Source organism: Ostrea edulis, chromosome 6 (assembly GCF_947568905.1).
Source record: "Ostrea edulis chromosome 6, xbOstEdul1.1, whole genome shotgun sequence".
Lineage (NCBI taxonomy): Eukaryota > Metazoa > Mollusca > Bivalvia > Ostreida > Ostreidae > Ostrea > Ostrea edulis.
In genome coordinates, this window is record NC_079169.1 from 44,554,126 (window position 1) to 44,575,076 (window position 20,951).

The 20,951-nt window shown below is 38.6% G+C and overlaps 1 protein-coding gene across 1 annotated transcript in view; it reads right to left on the bottom strand.

The window, feature by feature from the left end:
- LOC125648328 (low-density lipoprotein receptor-related protein 6-like) overlaps positions 1 to 20,951 on the bottom strand; it is a 79,195-nt gene that overhangs the window by 55,941 nt on the left and 2,303 nt on the right. Inside the window, exons 2-15 of the mRNA XM_056141911.1 lie at positions 20,313 to 20,703; positions 19,575 to 19,981; positions 17,928 to 18,062; positions 16,186 to 16,386; positions 15,189 to 15,381; positions 9,808 to 10,070; positions 6,965 to 7,102; positions 6,164 to 6,453; positions 5,809 to 6,038; positions 5,549 to 5,730; positions 4,198 to 4,401; positions 3,834 to 3,974; positions 3,275 to 3,489; positions 2,416 to 2,615 (exon numbers count right to left, since the gene is read on the bottom strand). Coding sequence (XP_055997886.1) covers positions 2,416 to 2,615; positions 3,275 to 3,489; positions 3,834 to 3,974; positions 4,198 to 4,401; positions 5,549 to 5,730; positions 5,809 to 6,038; positions 6,164 to 6,453; positions 6,965 to 7,102; positions 9,808 to 10,070; positions 15,189 to 15,381; positions 16,186 to 16,386; positions 17,928 to 18,062; positions 19,575 to 19,981; positions 20,313 to 20,703 — 3,190 coding nt within the window. The remainder of the gene's footprint in view (positions 1 to 2,415; positions 2,616 to 3,274; positions 3,490 to 3,833; positions 3,975 to 4,197; positions 4,402 to 5,548; positions 5,731 to 5,808; positions 6,039 to 6,163; positions 6,454 to 6,964; positions 7,103 to 9,807; positions 10,071 to 15,188; positions 15,382 to 16,185; positions 16,387 to 17,927; positions 18,063 to 19,574; positions 19,982 to 20,312; positions 20,704 to 20,951) is intronic.

Sequence of the window (20,951 nt, forward strand, 5' to 3'; positions counted from 1 at the left end):
GTTAACGTCGAATAACGTCAATTTCAGCACACTCGAAAGACACTGGTATTCGAACTTGAATTAACAAAGTTTATAACGCGTGTGACCACCATTTGCATTCACGCATGCTTGACAACGGCGCCTCATTGATGCCACTAAAGTGTTCAGAAATGCTTGAGGGATGTTGTTCCAGATGTTGGTTAAAGCCTGGTCTAAACCAGCCAATGTCACTGGCTGATTTGGTAAACGGCGTAGACGTCGTTCCATTTCATCCCAGACGTGCTCGATCGGCGATAAAGCGAGGGAAACAGCTGACCAAGGCAAGACATCAACATTCTGTTGAACAAAAAAGTCCCTGACTACACGTGCAACATGTGGCCTTGCGTTGTCTTGCTGTAGAGTGATGTGATTTTGCTGTCTCTGTATGAAGGGTATTACATGGCGCTGAATAATTTCGCCAAGATAGCGTACGCCGGTGAGATTTCCACTGACAATTTGTAGAGGGGTCCTTCCACGTGCTGTTATTCCACCCCACACCATAACGCTACCTCCATCGAATTGTCGACGTTGCACAACACAAGCGTCCTGGTACCGCTCCCCAACGCGACGATACACTCTACAACGGCCGTCACTGCTATCCAAATGAAATCTGGATTCATCAGTGAACATAATATTGGCCCAGTCCTGTATTCTGAATCGCAGATGTTGTCTGCACCACGCTAGTCTAGCGATACGATGACGTTGAAGCAGTAGTGGACGTCTTGGTCTGATGTTGTGCTCGCGCAGACGATTACGCACAGTGATTAGTCGAAGTCCAGGAATGCTACGAGCAGTCAAACTTGTTGTCTGGAAACGATTTCTCAGGTGCACAAGTCTAATGTAGTTGTCCTGTCGACGCGACGTCACACGAGGACGCCCAGAACGTGGTCGATCCCGAGTGTTACCAGATTGTTGGAAACGTCTCCATAATGACTGGATGGTGTTCCGATAAACTCCAAAGTGTCTTGCTACGACATTTTGTGTCATTCCAGCTTGAAGCATCCCAACAGCACGATTACGTTGGTTTTCGCTGAGTCGTGACATGACAGAAGGGTAAATTTTGTCAAAACTAAAGTGCTTTCCTTAACGAATAGTGTCCAAACAAACATTTTATACTTCTTACTCCAAACAGTATTGGCCAGTAAAATCCACCTATGACGTCATTCTTTTGTTCGAACACTCCATTATTTTTCAGGAATGGAGTGTTCGGAAAGTAGGTCAACCTTTATACAAGTAGATATAAATGCATGCAACAAAAGAATGAAAAACGTAAGACATGATTAAAATGCACAAAGTTTAGTTCTTATTAATTAAGCAAAGGTGGATTTTAAGTGGGTCAATGTACTCGTATCACTCCATTCCTTAAAAGCAATGGACCTCGGCCCCTTCGGGGCCTCGGTCCATTACTTTAAAGGAATAGAGCGATACTCGTACATTAACCCTTACGTAAAACTCGTGCGTACGAACACTTCAATAAACAACATGTGTTCACTAACCATGAAAAAGTCCATACATCTGAGTCGGGTACTATCCGATATTGTTAAAAAACATTACCTTTATCGATTGTTGGATTTTATAAATATAAACAATAAATATAGAAAAATTATACTAAATATTTTACAGCGAATTACAAAAGACTGGTTGTTTTAAATTGCCTGCTGGATTGATCAATAGACTTTACAATTTGGTCAGCAAAGTATTACATTTGGTCTGAATTTAAGTCACAAAGTTACTCAAGTAATGGTTATCTTCTAGCATCCGAGTAATATTCACATTATCAAATAGATGGGCGGTCCTTCTGTCACGAGTGCGCGGAGAGCACGAGTTTTACATTTATTGAACCATACATTCAATACAATGGCAGATTGTCATATACCATCGTCGGACGATGCATGTGTATATAAAATTTAATACGCTTTACCCGTAAAACAGCAAAACTAACTTAACCAACATTGATTATCCCTGTCAGTATCAATCACATATTGGTGGCTTCATAAATAATTAATGTTTCAAATTTGAGAGAGAGAGAGAGAGCATCTATTTTTTCATTTAAACATGTTAAAGTAATTAAATGTATATCTGAGAGAGAAATATAATCAAATTTGACTTTATTGATGTTCACTTTAAAAAAATAGGGTAATAGCTGCAAAAGACACTGAAATCAACTCAGATTTACCTGTTAAAGCAATCTACGCTTGAGTAACTTTGTGACCTAAATTCAGACCAAATGTGATTCTTTGCTGACCAAACTGTAAAGTCTATTGATCAATCCAACAGGCAATTTAAAACTCAACCAGTCTTTTGTAATTCGTTGTAATGCAGTTTCTTTTTCCCGCTAGTATATATCATACAATAGTCATTTGAGTAAAAGATGTTTTTCTATCTGTTCACATTTACCCTGCCAGTGGATTGAGGGCTATGTATCTGGGTACAATATTATCCCCTTCTACAATGACCCCTACTGGAGTGCCATCCAGACCAGTGATATTGATAGTGTTCTTCTTAGCACAGGTCCAGTACAGAACACGAGAGTACGGGTCCACAGCAATGTCAAAAGGTCGGTGCTCTGATGCTGGATTGGACACAACTATTGAGACCTGCAATGTATACATTGCATTAGAGTTGAATTACATAAAAAGAACAAAGAAACTTCTGCTGATAAACCCTGTATTTCCTGTAACATCACAAATTGTTCAAGAGGTCTAAATTTCATTGACTTTGTGGCATGAAAATATTACATGAATTTCTATCTTCCATGACACTTGAATCTGAATACTGAAGATCGAGTTTTACTTGGAAAGGTTTTATTTTTGCTTAATTTCTCCAGCACGAACTCATAAACATTTCAAAAATTCTTGCAATATTTTCTGTCGCTCATGTTAATATAACATCAACATTTTTGAAAATTTCTTGTGTATTTAAAGTTTTGTGAAAATTTCTTGATTTCCAGTGAGTACAAAGACAGGCAACACTTCCTTTTCTTCAGCTATGAAATAAATACCCCAAACCAGAAACCTTTTCTTCAGCTATGAAATAAACACCCCAAACCAGAAACCTTTTCTTCAGCTATGAAATAAACACCCCAAACCAGAAACCTTTTCAGCTATGAAATAAACACCCCAAACCAGAAACCTTTTCTTTCAGCTATGAAATAAACACACCAAACCAGAAACCTTTTTTCAAAACCATAGAAATTTGACTCTATGAAAATAAGTAATTCTCCAGTCTACAAATTGTATGCTACATATGTACATACTTGGGTTCCATTATTGGCAGCCTTTTTGATCACCATATTTTTGCCCTCAATCCAGTAAAGAAAATGTTTGACTGGGTCGTAACTGAGAGCTTTGATGTTCTTCAGCTGTGGTATGGGAAGAACCACCTCTGGAGTGTCAGGGTCGAAATCATCATTGTTAATCACCAGACGACTGATGGAGTTCTTCTGACTGAACAACAGAAACGTATTGGGAGCTGAAAGTAAAAACAGACTAGTGCTATTCACTCTAATGATGCATTTGTGAAACAGAAAGACCTCAAGTGTAGTCATAATCAAATGTGGCAATTTGACCTTCACCTTGATGATGACTAGGAATTTTAGTACTCAAAAGTCAGAGAAGCTTTCAATCAATTCATCAAGCATGTAGTGTGTATCTAGCGAAGTTAAAAAGTTGTGACCACCAAGGTTAAAGTTTCAGACGGACTAAGTGGCAAAGAGACAAACTGATGGATTGCAAAATCATTCATAAAAAATGTTCCATTAGTATATTAATTGGACGTCGTGTAGAAAGATGCATTTTCCCTCTAACAGAACTTACCTGAACATGTCTTGTTGTCCCAGTTAAGTCGAAAGTGAGTGGGACATGCACAGTGATGAGTAGTTCCAGAGGAATGGTTGACGGGGTGGGCCAGACACAAATGGGAACAGCCGCCGTTATTGTTCCTACAGTTGTTACTTCCTTCAAAACAAAAACTTCATGTTACTTTCCTTTCAGACTCCTAATATATGGAGGACGTTAAAGCTAAGTCATGGGTTGCTTGAAGTATAGATATAACATGAATTCAGAAAAGGTTCTTTATTCAGTGGTGAAAGGCACAGTTTTGGTGATTTGCTGCAGCCCCCTACACAGGGAATCTACCAGTATTTTCGGACCTCTTAGAATTAGAAGATTTTTTTTAAACCTGGCTGTCTGGAGGAATGGAAGACCAGGATGTCTCCCACACCGTCTATGCTGGTTTGAATGGTGGTGCGGTTGGTGCCCGAGGACTTATTGGCCAGTTCTATGGTCTGTCTGTCACTATCCGCCCACAACAGAAAGTTGCGATATAGCGTTATTCCGGTGGGCTGTGAAACCTGGTCTGTGATGACTAATTTCATGTGTTGTCCTACAATTATTAACTGAAAATGTTCATATTGCGCACTTAAGATGTAATACAGTTTGATTTGAGAATATAATGTTCTGTCTGGTAAAAAAAAAAAAAGGCGTATTTGAGCAAACCTCAAGGGTACTATGAACTATATTTTGCCCAGTTAGGATTAGTTGTAGTTAAAGCGGTGACTAGGTAAAAGTATGTACTTGCCTTAATGAACACAAATACTATTCGATAAGGCTACATCTGCATTTGCAAATCAGACAGACTTTATAGTAAAGTGTGGAAAACAAATCAAAGAAACGAGGAAGTTCCTTCTTTCTTTTGGCCTGCATCATATTCTATTTCTAGAGAGAATCGTTTGCTTATAGAAACATTTTTCGGTCTGATTCAATTGAACCATATAAAACAATGTAAAAAATACTGGACAAACCATGGGAGGGATGGTACAATTTCGACGTCCCAAGTTGATACAGATGGGATACATCTTTTGATCTGTTTTGTGTTTAGATCAGTTCAAACAATACTAAGTTTGACTGGAGAAAACGTGAAAGATAGCCTCATGTCTCAAACATTTTAGTAGCTAAAGGTCTGGACATGCGGAAAAATCCGGGAGAAAAACGTCTTTATCACAATGTTCATCTATTACAAATACGCAAAATATGTCAATTTCAAGATAGTTATTGGGAAGATTTGAGGGATTTAAAAAAATTTCATATCACTGTATTGAATTTTAGTACAAATATGAAAACTCTTCTTTTGATCAGAATGCTAAAATTAGCATGGATACAAGGGGACTTTTCATACCACAAATAGTCGGACATATTATTTCTAGAGAAGAAGTCCAAAAAGCGTAAAGTTTACAGACAAGTAGAATGTCTGACTGATGAACAGGTGAAGATAATGAACAGTGATCAATCGCATAACTCCTATAAGGAATACTTAAGAGTTGGGCAGTCACGGACCCTTGGATATACCAGATATGATAGGACACGTTTTATAGAACTGTTATATAGCTAGTACAATTTGATCTATCTATTTGAGTTAAGACAGGGGGACCAATTAACATACCAACGGTGTGATAAAGAATGGTCGCTACAGGAAGTTCGACCATAGGTAGGCATAAGTTTGTTCAGTTTAATAAGCTTAAGTTTTTACACACCGTTCAAATCGGAGGATGCAATAACTTTTTTGTCTATGCTTGTCCAGTACAACCTCTTCTCTCCATAGTCAATAGTCAGTCCATAGACTTGTCCAATCTCAGTTCTAATGGTCTTTCTCATGGTTCCATCCAGGGCGGCCCGCTCTAGTCTCTGTGTGCTCCAGTCCGTCCAGTAGAGATACCTGAAGTTAAAGAACCAATTTATTGTACTAATTCTGATAGATGCCAGCTTCAAATACCGGTAACTGCAATTTTTGTACCCATTCAAGGGATCAACGGCCAATGCCCTTGGGGATTCTAAATCTTTCCAGATGATGACGCGGCGAGACGAGCCATCTAAGCGAGCCACCTCAATCCGTGGTTCCTTTCCTGCATCAATCCAGTATATGTTCCTCGCCATCCAATCGACAGCTATATTCTGTGGGTCTGCAAGTCCACACCAAACAATGGCGTCCGGCGCACTGCCGTTGAAGAAAGCTCCTACTATTTGCTGTAAACGTGAATTATATTAATCAATTAATGAAATGCTCCATGTTCTAATATTAATTAATATACATTTACATTACATACAAAAAGCGTTGTTAATTGAAACTATTTATATTTCTATAATTAAACCCTTCTGTCTCCATCTATCCAATATATTTTGCTGTCTGCGACATGGAAAGCAATAGCTAAGGCTTTGACTCCTTCGATCGGGATAGTTGTGACATTGTGACTGGTATCCAAGGATACGCGATTAATACGGTTCTGACTGGTAAATAGAAGAGAAGTTGGGATGCAGGTATTTCCATCACTGGTAAGTTCTAGTTCCACTGGACAAGCACACACGACACCATTATCCGATGTGTACAGACAGAGATGACTACAGCCACCATTGTAACGGGTGCACGGATTGCTACCTGTAACTATACAATAACGTATATATGTTACACAATATACGTGAAATGAGGAATTACGTGTAGTGTATTTAGTTAGATTTAGTAGCTTCCCCTAGTTATTACTCAGTATTTGTTTTACACTTTCGTTTTTGTCGTCTGCTTGTTACGGCATCATTATTAGCAGTCAATTTCTTTTTAATTTATTCATTATTATTTATAATATCCTTACTTAGTCCCCTAAATATTTTTCCACATATTTACTATACTCTAATGCCAGATTGGATTGATTTGTTTTTCGATTTGTTATTTTATAATTTTTATATATTATTTTTCATCAAACTTCATCACTAGTTATATAGCTTTACACCTCCAGATACGAAAGACTCATTATAAGCCGTCATTAGAACGAGTTAACAGACCGCCTAAGGATACTGATTAGTTAACGTGTTCTTTGTTTTTTGACTTGGTAAAGAAAATATTAATCTAAAACTTTTTTCTACATGAATGTGTTTCGCTGCATACAACTGAATAAACATACCCGATTGAAGTGTATTTATAGCTTTTAATCCCATCAGGTCAGTTATTTTGTCCACTACGACCTTTCTGTCTGTGCCATTGTGTTTGTTGACCATTTCTATTCTCCGTTTTTGCCAATCAGTAAAATATATGTAATCTCCTGTAAAAATGACAGAAAAGACAGTCTTCTAATATAACAGATTTACATGAAAATAGTACACAGCATTTTAAAACAGATCGAGTCCTGCAGGGTCCTTTATTACAATTGTTCGCTGAATATTAAGACATTGATTCTCTATTTCCTTGGGAGGTTTAATGTGAGACGCGGTTATTGTTTTGTTTGTATGTCGCGGATTTTCCACTGATATAGAGCTAAAGACAAGTGCCACACATTTTTACCTATGTAGTGCGCTTAGGATTGGTTCTTCAACATTCCAACACCTACCGTTGTGGGGGTCATATTCGAAAGGCTTGTGACTGCCGGACGGGGTTAAATCCATTTAACAAAGGGAAAAAGTATCGATTTACTGTATGTTCATGATCCTACCCACTTATCAGATTATTTAATTTTGTATCCACTCGTCTTCACCCGTCCTGCTACATTAACGATAACAGCTGGTGGTTCCCGGGTTTTAGTACTGCCCTCAAGTATCCCATGACGTCATATTGCGCTTTCGTCACATTCATCGGGAAAAAAATCACCATCCCCCCATATCCCCCGTGTTGGCGGCATTCTGGCTTACCAGTGGCGCTTCTATGTTAACTTTACATGAACTAACATTTTGAATTTTCTATTATGGACTAGGTGAGTAAGCATCTGAGCATCTGTTCCCAGGGCTAAACATTTTGCTTGTTTTTACGGATGCCCTGTAAGGCAAGAATTGATGCCTGGCTCCCACATTTATAAGCGACCATGGCCAATCATCACCAATAAACTTACAAAATATAATGTTGCATAGTCATCATTTCCTTGAGTGATTCCCCTTAGTTATTTTCAGAATTTCCGAAATCTTTGATAAATATCTTAACTTTAACCCGGTATCTAAATGGAGAATCGTACCCGGGACTCTAGGTTACAAAGCGAGCGCCATATCAACTAGGCTACCGCAACAGCTCATGTGGATATATTAGGCAAGCTCTAGACTACCGCGACAGTTCATGTGGATATATTAGGCAAGCTCTAGGCTACTGCGACAGTTATTTGGATATATTAGGCTACCGCGACTGGTTATGTGGATATATTAGGCAATCATTCATAATTATAACAATTGAAAATTGTAAGTTAAACCAAAACTGGAAATATTGTAGCGGGACTGGTAACTATGAGCGACACACTATATATATATATATATACTACTTGTGAGCTGGAAAAAAATCTAAATGCTATCCTGAACAAATATAACCGAAACAAAAATCAAGTTAGATCAAGTTTTGTTTGTATTCTACTCCCAATAAAGGTAGATCGGACCTGAGACGCAAAACACTGAAGCGCGAGTGTTACAGGTACCCAATGAAGTACAAAATAAAACACTGAAGCGCGAGTGTTACAGGTACCCAATGAAGTACAAAATAAAACACTGAAGCGCGAGTGTTACAGGTACCCAATGAAGTACAAAATAAAACACTGAAGCGCGAGTGTTACAGGTACCCAATGAAGTACAAAATAAAACACTGAAGCGCGAGTGTTACAGGTACCCAATGAAGTACAAAATAAAACACTGAAGCGCGAGTGTTACAGGTACCCAATGAAGTACAAAATAAAACACTGAAGCGCGAGTGTTACAGGTACCCAATGAAGTACAAAATGTGGGTCAGATGCGTATGTGAACCATGTATTGGATGAAACACATACACATGCTATATAAAATTGTTTAGTTTGTAGGCCACTACCAAGAAGGTGGAGACAGTGAACAACATGTGACATTGTACAGAAGTACACAATGTAGGTCAGATGCAGCTTCCGTACCATGAGAGATGAAGCCTCCGGAGGTGTGTCATATGAGCTTGGTTACCGTAATTCCACGTGCGAAAGGGCGTGATTGAATGTACTTCAATGCTGTCCCCCTAATGTGTCTACAGACATACAGAGGGACGGACATACAGACAGACGGAGGGACAGGATCGATGATTCGAATACATACATGTATATCTCAAAAACTTCGTTGCAAGTATTTCGTTATATTGTAATGATAATATCCTATAAAGAGAAACGTTCTAATGAAATTGATTTATGAGGGAATAAAGGAACGACCTCTCTTCCCTTGGAGTGGACTAATCCAAGGGTATATAAACTGCTGCACTGCATAATCTGGGAGAGATAGAAGTGAACTGTAGCGGAGAAGCTTGGATAGAAAGAAGAAAAGATAGAAAGAAGAAATCAGAGGTAGGGTAAAGCAGAAACCCAGAGAATTGAGATGAGGCGCTTTTTAGTAAATCTGAAGAAGATTGAGACACCAAGTGCTTCACTCTCAATAGGAACCGGGTACAGACACACGGTGAAATAAGAAAGCCAACCTCGTACTTTATTTTCATTGATTATAAATGAGTGAAGTATTACCCAATTAGAGAAAAATTATCATACCAGTCATTATCAACTCAGGCAGAGTTAGAGGAAAATTATATTATCATCCCCGAGAACCCAGGACAAAACACGTTACAATAATTATAATGATTTAACAGTATAAAAAATAGTGAACAAAACGTGTGGGACAGATATCGTGCACTAAATTGAAAAATGGTTTTAAAAACATTGAAAACATTTTTTTTTCAAAATCCACATTGCCTTTTTTGTTACATGATTAATCATATATTGATATAAACATAATTATATTCAACATGACCACATTACTAACAGTGTATTTGTACCTAGCAAACTGAATCCAAACAGATGTGGAATCCTTTGCCGTTCGCCCACCAGAATTTCTCTGTTAGATCCGTCTACGTTAGCCACCTCTATTCTGTCGTATTTAGCATCCCCCCAGTAAAGTTTCTTGGGGTTGGCGGCTACATCGATGGCCAGTCCATTAGGCCAGCCCAGTGATGAGTTGACCAAGATCTGTCGGCTACTTCCATCTAGGTTAGCCACTTCTATCTTGGGTACCTCTCCCCAGTCACTCCAGTACATCAACCTGTTGTAACAAATATTCTTTTCACACAGAACACTATCAAGCCAAGCCCCCCCCCCCCCCCCCCCCGCCCCCCGTAACAGAAGTCCAAAGCATGCATCAAATATGCGCTTCAGCTGATACATGTACCTTTTATCAAACTTATTCGAACTTAGGTAAGCAGATGAAAGTATTAACCTGCTGATGAAAGAACACTTTAAACAAATACCGTTCGTCTTTTCTTGATTGATTATACTGAGGAATGAACCGTTCGTCTTTTCTTGATTGATTATACTGAGGAATGAACCGTTCGTCTTTTCTTGATTGATTATACTGAGGAATGAACCGTTCGACTTTTCTTGATTGATTACACTGAGGAATGAACCGTTCGACTTTTCTTGATTGATTATACTGAGGAATGAACCGTTCGACTTTTCTTGATTGATTACACTGAGGAATGAACCGTTCGACTTTTCTTGATTGATTATACTGTAGAATGACCATTGCATTATCATGGCAATACTTCACAAGTAAGAAAAATGTTCAATTTGAAAGGCGAACATATCGAACTGTAATCAATCTCTTAACTCCCACAAGGAATATAAAATAGAGAGTTGGGCAAACACGGACCCTTGGGCATACCAGAGGTGGGATCAGGTGCCCAGGAGGAGCAAGCATCCCCTGTCGGCCGGTCACACCCGCCGTGAGATCAATGTCTTAATCATTTGCGAAATGCTGACTTTAAACGAGACTGTTGAAATTTGATATGATTTATTAAGATATTCCAATTATTGAAACTAGAACTGTCTTAAAGGGGCATGGTTGAGCTGAAAATTTTATTTTTCCATTTTTATTGTTTACAGTGCTTAACTAATGTATTTGTACTTGTAAACCAAAATTTGAATGTCAGTTTTTGAGTTACAAGTGAGATACAGCACTCACAATTCTTTGTTATGTAAACAAGGCTCGTGTTATGTTTTTGTTTACATATAGATTGCCTGATAGAAAATAGCACGTTTAAAACAATATAAGATGTGCTAAACACTAGAAACTATTGAATTATGTTCAGAATTAACTTGTAAATCTAAAAATCTGCTTTAAACGAACAAATCATGTCCATGCCTCTTTAACGGGACCTAATATCCTTCACCGGGCAGTGTATATATATATATATATATATATATATATATAATATATAACATATATTATTTTATTAAAATTTTCATATAAGAATATAAAAAAATCATTCATTTGTCTGTACATTGTTTTACGTCCCATTTAAGAATGTTTCACTTATGTTGAGAAATCAGGGCCGTTGCAGTGAGGGTTCTTAATCGTGCCTACGCCTACCGTGCGAAACCTTCATTTCTGATTAGGTCATATTCAAAAGACCTTTCATGCAAGGTACTTGGCGAAGGAATAATCACTACCTATATGCTAAATGCCTTGAGTCTCACGTGGCGTTCGAATCGAACCCGGGTCTCCAGGTTTAGAAGCGAGTGTCCTAATCACGAAACTACCACCACCAAAATAAACCATCGTAGTGATACATAACCACTGTACTACTACCACCAAAACAAACCAACGTAGTGATACATAATCACGAGATTACCACCACCAAAATAAATCAACGTAGTGATACATAACCACGAGACTACCACCACCAAAACAAACCAACGTAGTGATACATAACCACTGGACAACCACCACCAAAACAAACCAACGTAGTGATACATAACAACGAGACTACCACCACCAAAATAAACCATCGTAGTGATACATAAGACTACCACCACCAAAACAAACCAACGTAGTGATACATAACCACTGGACAACCACCACCAAAACAAACCAACGTAGTGATACATAACCACTGGACAACCACCACTAAAACAAACCAACGTAGTGATACATAACCACTGGACTACCACCACCACAATAAACCAACGTAGTGATACATAACCACGAGATTACCACGACCAACATAGTGATACATAATCACTGGACTACCACCACCAAAATAAACCAACGTAGGTGGTACATAACCACGAGACTATCACCACCAAAATAACCCAACGTAGTGGTACATAACCACTGGACTACCACCACCAAAACAAACCAACATAGTGGCACATAACCACTGGACTACCACCACCACAATAAACCAACGTAGTGATACATAACACTACCACCACCAAAACAAACCAACGTAGTGATACATAACCACTGGACAACCACCACCAAAACAAACCAACGTAGTGATACATAACCACTGGACAACCACCACCACAATAAACCAACGTAGTGGTACATAACCACGAGACTACCACCACCAAAATAAACCAACATAGTGATACATAACCACTGGACAACCACCACCACAATAAACCAACGTAGTGGTACATAATCACGAGACTACCACCACCGAAATAAACCAACGTAGTGATACATAACCACTGGACAACCACCACCACAATAAACCAACGTAGTGGTACATAACCACTGGACAACCACCACCAAAATAAACCAACGTAGTGGTACATAACCACGAGACTACCACCACCAAAACAAACCAACGTAGTGATACATAACCACGAGACTACTACCACCACCAAAATAAACCAACGTAGTGATACATAACCACTGGACTACCACCACCAAAATAAACCAACGTAGTGATACATAAGACTACCACCACCAAAATAAACCATCGTAGTGATACATAAGACTACCACCACCAAAATAAACCATCGTAGTGATACATAACACTACCACCACCAAAATAAACCAACGTAGTGATACATAACCACTGTACTACCACCAACAAAATAAACCATCGTAGTGATACATAACACTACCACCACCAAAATAAACCAACGTAGTGACAATTTGATAGATAATCTACACTGCTGTTCCCCAATATGTGCAGGTAAAACCAGGCTTTCTTCTTCAGTTCAATGTTAGACGTACAGTTTTTACCAAAAGTCCGAGACATGTACACTTCGATAGGGAAATTTATTTATGCCAGTTTCTCTATGAAATTAATTGGTTAGATTAATAGCGACTTTCAAGTCACGTCCGTTATTATGTCTCGGTATATTTTACGGTATAGTCGATCGCATTCCAACGCACCCAACACCAATTGACAGTTAGACTAATTCGTACGATTTCATAACTTTTACTGATTTCCTCGTCGATTTAGTTACATGTTGTATGACTAAACAAAGTTTTTAATACATGCACCATCGTAACATAAACAAGATTATCCGTCAATTAAAGAATATATCCTGTTTTTGAATGACGACAACCAAATTACAGTGTCTCATAAACACGTATCGTTATATAGTGACAGTATCTTTTCTGCTTTGAACTGAATCTCGGAGGTTTGACGAAGCATTTTCTTTGATCTCCTTTCCTCACCTTTAACGTCTGCATTTCATCATCTGTGTTTTCATTTTGCTCTTCCCTCTCATCTGATCAGGCTGTCGAGCTATATGTCTTGTTTCAATCGGAATCGTTCTCATCCCACACATTCTCTGATGGATGTTGTGCATATTGATGGTTCATTGAACGGCCTTCTGCTGCGGCATTTCATCCGCAACTCATTTCTTCTATGTCTTACATCACGCAGGGAACGTTGTTTAAGTGACAGATATACTACATGAGCTTAGATTTTTTCCTCGCTGTCTTTTGTTTACATACTTATTCCCGTCTCCAAGTAAAATTTGTAATGAGGAAGCAACCATCTCATTCATTAGTCTCGCTTTCTCCAGACTCTCGTTCTCGAGAATATGTACGTGTAAAGGAGAGAGGGAGAAGAGAGAGCCCGTGGAAAGCGAGACTACTCATTCATATCTTGAACGCCGTTCAAAATGACATTGTGACACTTCACCCTGTCTTTGTTGGCTGTAGATTCTTTGGAATTAATGTTCATCCACTTGGTGGACTTAAGAAGGTGGTATGCTTCTTTCTTCCATTTAATTAAGAAATTCTGAATCTCGTCTTTCTATGTCCTGTTCAACTGAAAAGTTTCATAGTGAGACGGTGTGGCGGGTTTGAGATCAGTCAACAGATATCCATAAGCCCAGCCCCCGACGTGGTTTTCAAGTGTCAAGGGTTGCCTCTTTCTGTGAATATTTGTTTAAAGGAGAGACATTGTATTAGCAGATATGAGATCGCCCAGTTTGATGAAGCTGTTCACATATGGGTTCGTACCAAGGAATCTTGATCGAGATACAGAGGGAATCCCCGAATGGTTTTACCAGTTAGAGTATCGTCTTTGGGAGTTACAACGCTTGTGCAATGCTCCAGCTCCTATGTCTGTGTAATAGTTTTATGGCTTCTAGAAAATGTGTCGATATAATACGTTTTCCCCGCTAGAAGTTGGTCCCGAAACATTGGGCGTTAAATTATGCTGAAACACGGAGTATTGTTGTACGTCAGGAGTATCGTGCTTACATATATGTATATTTCACATTTCTGGCCAAGCGTATACGTAAGAGACAAGGGTAAATATTTCTGTAAAAAGCGGAATTTCAAATGATTTTTATCGACGTCTATCGCCCCTTTTACATGTATAATTGCAAGGCTAATTATTTTTAAATATTTACTTCATCTCAATCGTCTGTCATCGGCAATAGTATTACCTATGTTAAGCAAGGCAATTTGGGAAGTGGGAGACATAATTTCACTTGGAAATGTAATGAAGTACGGGAACTTTATTTTTCACACATAATATTTCATTGTGAAAATCAGTTTCTCTGCGAGTATTTATATCTATCGACATATGGAATACAACTTCACACAGAATTCTCTTCTCTCTAGGAACTTTGGACTAGGAAAACATAGATGGGGAAGACATAGATAAGGACATACGATTAATCTAGGGCTGGGGAAGACATAGATAAGGACATACGATTAATCTAGGGCTGGGGAAGACATAGATAAGGACATACGATTAATCTAGGGCTGGGGAAGACATAGATAAGGACATACGATTAATCTAGGACTTTTTCAACTAAATTTTGTACCTTTCACTGGATCCATTTGCTACGTATCCAAATCTAGGTCTGGTATAATTTCCTACGTACAGTTTAAGTAATTTTGCAGGCAACATTTGCAAAAAATAAGGTGGATACAAACCCTGCTACTGGATCAAGTACTATGGCTCGCGGTTCATCCAGGTCCTCAGAAATAAGAACCATTCTAGAGGTGCCATTGAGTCTGGATACTTCTATTCGGTTAGACCCTGCGTCTGTCCAAAGCAAGTTCCTGGCGAACCAGTCTACAGCTATACCATCTGGTTGATCTAAGTCAGCGTGGATTACTTCTTCTCCTGCGTTTTTAGAACCATAAAACATCTACAAATTTCCTAGAATATTTAAAATAACTATTTGTATCCTTATACACCCACTTCACGTTTTGTGTTTATGATGTCTTAATGTTTGTCAAAAGGAATGTTACGAGTACAACATTGAAGGTCATTGTACTAAGTTAAACATAGAAACCTGCCATTTGAAACGCTTCTGGTAAATAATAGCTTTGTGTGAAAGGATTGATTGATTGCATATTGTTCAACGTCCTTCTCGAGAAAGGAATTGTAGCGGTCAGTTGGGTTCGAACGCCGGTGGCCAGATAGATAGCTCAGTTAGTAAAACACCTGACTAGAGATTCAGGGGGCCCGGGTTCAACCCGGTCTGGTCCGTAACATTTTCTCTCTGTTATATTTAGTGCCGTAGACCAGCCCCTGGAACTGACAGGTGAAAATGCCTGCCAGGGGATTAAGATCCTGGGATGGTGTCTTCAAGGTGTGAAGACATTTAAGGAGGGGGATGTAGCGGTCAGTCGAATTCGATCGCCGATGGCCAGTTAGCTCAGTTGGTAGAGCACCTGACTAGAGTTTTAGGGGCCCGGGTTCGAATCCCGATCTGGTCCGTTGCATTTTCTCCCTTCTTGTTACAATATAATCAATACTACATGCATTATCATTACACATATGTAATATGCTTTCTGGTGTGTGGTGGGTTTTTTTTCATTTCCATTTCACATGGACTTCTCATTGGTGGCTTATATAATCACATTCTCTCACATATCCCGTCCATGTAGGCTTATTATATTTATATAATCACATTCTCCTCACCTGTCCCGTTCAGGTAGGCCCTTTTTATGACATACAACCCATCGTCTGTCCAATAAACCTGCTTCTCCACCGGATCGTAGTCAATAGCGATGGCATGCTTGATCTCTTCCAAGGCAAGTACAACACCCGTGTGGTCAGGCATGTCCAGGGAGATTTTACGGATGTCTTTACGTCTGGCCAGCAGCAGCAGCTTTTCCACGCCTAAATATTTGCCCAATAAACGGTAATATAATAACCTTTCTAGCGGTATCTAATTGTATACTCCTAAAAGGATGTATTTTTCAGGGAATTTTGTTGCTACATTAGCATCGAGAAATTTTGAATTAAACACTTTTGCTTCAGAAATGATGCAATAGAACCCTAAATAAAGATCATTTTAAATCAATCATCATAACCCCTTTCATAGAGTCCTCCATATATATGTATATATATATATATATATATATATATATATATATATATATATATATATATATCGTATAGCGGGGGTTTTTCCGCGTGGTGATAATGGTGATAAATTTGGCTTATTTTAGCGGTTAGATACATTTCCGCCAAACTTTCACTCGTCAAATATGCACCCAATTGCGACTTCAGTATTTGCAAGAGAGATAATTCTTCCCTGTCCACCAAAATTTACTCTGTTAAAATTATTAGCATACCTTTGAGCCAACAAAACGCCAAATTTTAAACCCGCGGAAAAAGCCCGTTATACGGTGTAATATATATAAAGCACTAAATAATCACAACTAGGTACTGAAAATTTTCGCCCTAGCCCGGGGTCGAACCAGCGACGTACGGCACCCACCGCCTAGCAAGATTGTCAAACCAGTGCGTAAGTCCACTCGGCCACAACGACTAATATATATATATATATATATATTCTTTTCTCGCTGAATCAGATTGTGATATGTGAAAATAGGTGGTTTCTATGTTTTGATTGCTAAACGAGTACTCTCAGTACTTTGATGAACTTTCTTATTGGCTGCTACCTTCTATCATGCTGGTTAGTGGCTGCTAGATTCAGCCTAGTAAATGATGACGTAAATATAGTTTGCTCTTTCAGAACAATTTTTCATCATTATCATGATTATGAAGTTTTAAAGCTATATAAAGTAAAGCTTTTCGACGTAAATTAAAGAAAACTGATATAGATTAATTTCTAAAAGATATGATTACAAGATTGTAGTATCGATCATCCTGACGTTCACTCTCCAACAGCGTCTGAACTCTTTGTTCAGTTTTATTTAATTTAAAACGAGGCTTATGGAAATTCTGATAAAGACGCTGATTGGCTAGTTCAAAAAGGTAATACCTGAACCCATAGAAACTACTTTGAATCGAACTCTAGAAAGTTGTAGCATGAATTTTCCACTGAAAGATTCAGTGTTTAGAACATTTTTCTTCCGGAAAAGATCTGTATTCTTCCTTGCGTGACTGTCAATGAAGTTGAATGTGATACCTGGGTTGATCCTGATTTAAAATGCAATACATTTGTATTTTCAAATAATTCTGATAAAGTTTCGGTTATTTGAGTTCATACAAGAAACTCACGATTTTTATCATGCACTATTCAAACACTTTTTTTTTAACAATGTCCTTAATTTTTGGTTTACTAGATCGGTTAACTGGGGAATTTTTTTCTATGGAAAATGTTCAAAGGTTTGTGGGAAGTACAACATGTATACACAAACGTCTGAATGATCGAGACTACATAAGATCATTGCATGTGTATTTTTGCTTACCTTCGGCACAGTCGGTATTGCTCAAAAGCCTGACACCTGTGGGACAAGCACAGGTGTAAAACGGATCTTTGGTGGATATCAGACAGAGATGAGAACAACCGCCATTGTTAACTGTACATGGATGTCTGCCTGGCCCTACAAATATTACTAAACTTAATTCTAGAATACTTAATATACCATCATCTCTCAATAAGACAGAAATACAGGAAAATAATGGAATGTAAAGCTAACATTAAAACATGACAGTGAATTAAACATATAATCGTCTGTATACATGTATATGTAAGCTTTTTTTCAAAAAAGAAAATTTTCAAATGATGACTAGAAATGGCATTCATGACACTAGTAAATGTAAGATAGAGGGCGCTGTTATAATAAACAAATTCCACCTGAGTGATCAGGGTGCTTGCTGCAAACAGGTCAAATGACCAAATTCTTCTAGACCCTACCTTTACGCCGCACGAAAATATTATCTGTTGCGGAGAAACCCCAGACGTATTGTGCTACAACATATGCGAGAAGTGGTGTAAATCAAATATGGATTCTCAAAAATCCCAAAGAACTTTCAATAAAGAAATTACAAAACCAAAATCAACAACATGAAAACATACAAATTCCCCTTGTTCTCGATGAATCATAGACAAGTATGTCGTCAATAAAATTGTAACTAGTAAATATTCATATCGTGTGATCAGTCATCCAGGAAAATTACTTTGTTCAACAACATTTTGATTTCACGCACAAGAACTCTGAAGTTGAAATTAAAAAGATGCTGAAGTTCCGCATTCACAGTATATGTACATATTCATAGGGCTCACGGCGGGTGTGACCGGTCGACAGAGGACCCCCTCCCCATTCATTGAGCAATAACACTAATATTATCTGTATATGGCATTTATGTCTCTCATTTGAATCGATACGCGAGATCATGTTCTGCGTATGATAAATTTTTAAAAAGAGACAGGCTTCTGACAAATGTGATGATGTTACAGGGGTTTCATTTAAAGTCAGCATTAGCAAATTCCATGGTCATTATAACGATCTTGTTTGTATTTTATAAATAAAAGTCGAATGCTGTCTTGCGTGTGACATACCAATTGTTGGATCGTTCTTTACATACTGACTGGCTGCGGATTACTCCGTTTACCCGATCAAGATACCGGACTAGGGGTGTGTGGTCGGATAACAATATATGTACATATTCCTCTAGTCATAGGGATCACGGCGGATGTGACCGATCGACAGGGGATGCTTACTCCTCCTACACACTTGGTCTCATCTCTGGTGTTTCCAGGGGTCCATGTTTGCCCTACTCTAAAATTTGTATTTTTTAAAGGATTTATGAGATTATCACTGTTCGCTATCTTAGCTTTTTCACCAAGGACTTTTAAAACATGTACATGTAGTGATGTTCCTTCGCCACACCATGAAATAGCCGGTTCCGAGTCGCGGATGACGTTGGCACAATTACAAAAATTCTTATTTTTACGGTCTTGAACGCTATGTATAGGTATTTGTGACACTTCACCTAAAGCTGATCTATATGAGTAGTATATTTTAACTGTATTGTTGTAAACAATTCTTTGAACGCTCATGTAATTACAACAGCACGGAAAATTTTGCAAACTAGAAACGGTAAAGGCTTACTTAATGGCTGCCTGCTGGAGCTGAATACATGGATATCCATAGGAGAGTAGATCTCCTCCATCACTGGTCGAATGTTACTACCCGTTATTTTATCACAGGAAAAGATTGAGCGATCCTGCCAGTCTGTCCAATACAGAGTCCTGTCACTCAGTGTTAATGCAAAGGGGTGTGACAACATCTGCTCCCCAGATACCACCTCTCTACGATTTGTTCCATCGTAATCACAGCTGGCGATGTAATTAATCTTTGCGTCAGCCCAGTAGATTTTGTTGTCAGCGTAGTCGATGGTTAGACCGTTTGGCCACTGAATATTACTACCGATGATGGTTGAGCGTGTTGTCTGATCTCCGTCCATCCCTGATCGCTCGATCTTTGGTACACCTCCCCAGTCTGTCCAAAACATCCATCTACGATAAAAGAGCACTATTTACTTGAAACATCGCAAAATACATAATAAAATAGTGGTACTTTTCAATCGTAGTGATTGAACTAAGTTTAATTGTCTAAACCTACATATCCACTGCGAAATTAATTAAACCGAAATTACTCCTACATATAGTATATACATAAAATCATGAGTACATACCACTTTATAAAGAAGCTCTGAACCCAGGGTGGTCCGATGGAAATCACTTTCATGTACATGTACTTCCATTTAGATCGCATATTCTCATTCTGATGCTTAACTTTACATTTAGCTATGATAATTCAGATTGAACAAACAAGGTGGCAACTTACCCAGTGAGAGGATCCAAGGCAATGGCTCGTGGTTGGTCCAATTCTTCCCAAAACAAAACACTTCGAAAACTTCCATTTAAGTTACTAACTTCAATACGATTCGTTTCTGAGTCTGCCCAATACAATTTTCGCGCAACCCAGTCACAAGCAAGACCATCTGGTGACACTAGTCCTGATACAATGATATCCTCGCTATTTTTTGGTCTGTCTATCCACGTCCTTTTGATCTTGGCCAGACTAACATCTGTCCAGAACACTGATCTGTCTTTAAAGCAGAAATCTAGGGCGGACGCATCTTCCAGACCATTTTGGACAATGGTGAAATTAGCACTGTATGCGGCATCAATAAGTTGCACATCCAGACGATTCGCAAGTAGTAATAGTGGCTTAGCTGCAAGACAATAGACTGAGGGCTTACCGGTAGATATTAGGAATAGACTGACAGTTTACCGGTAGGTATTAGGAATAGACGGAGGGCTTATCGGTAGATATTAGGAATAGACTGGGCTTGTCGGTAGATATTAGGAATAGACTGACAGTTTACTGGTATGTATTAGGAATAGACTGGCAGTTTACCGGTAGGTATTAGGAATAGACTGACAGTTTACTGGTAGGTATTAGGAATAGACTGACGGTTTA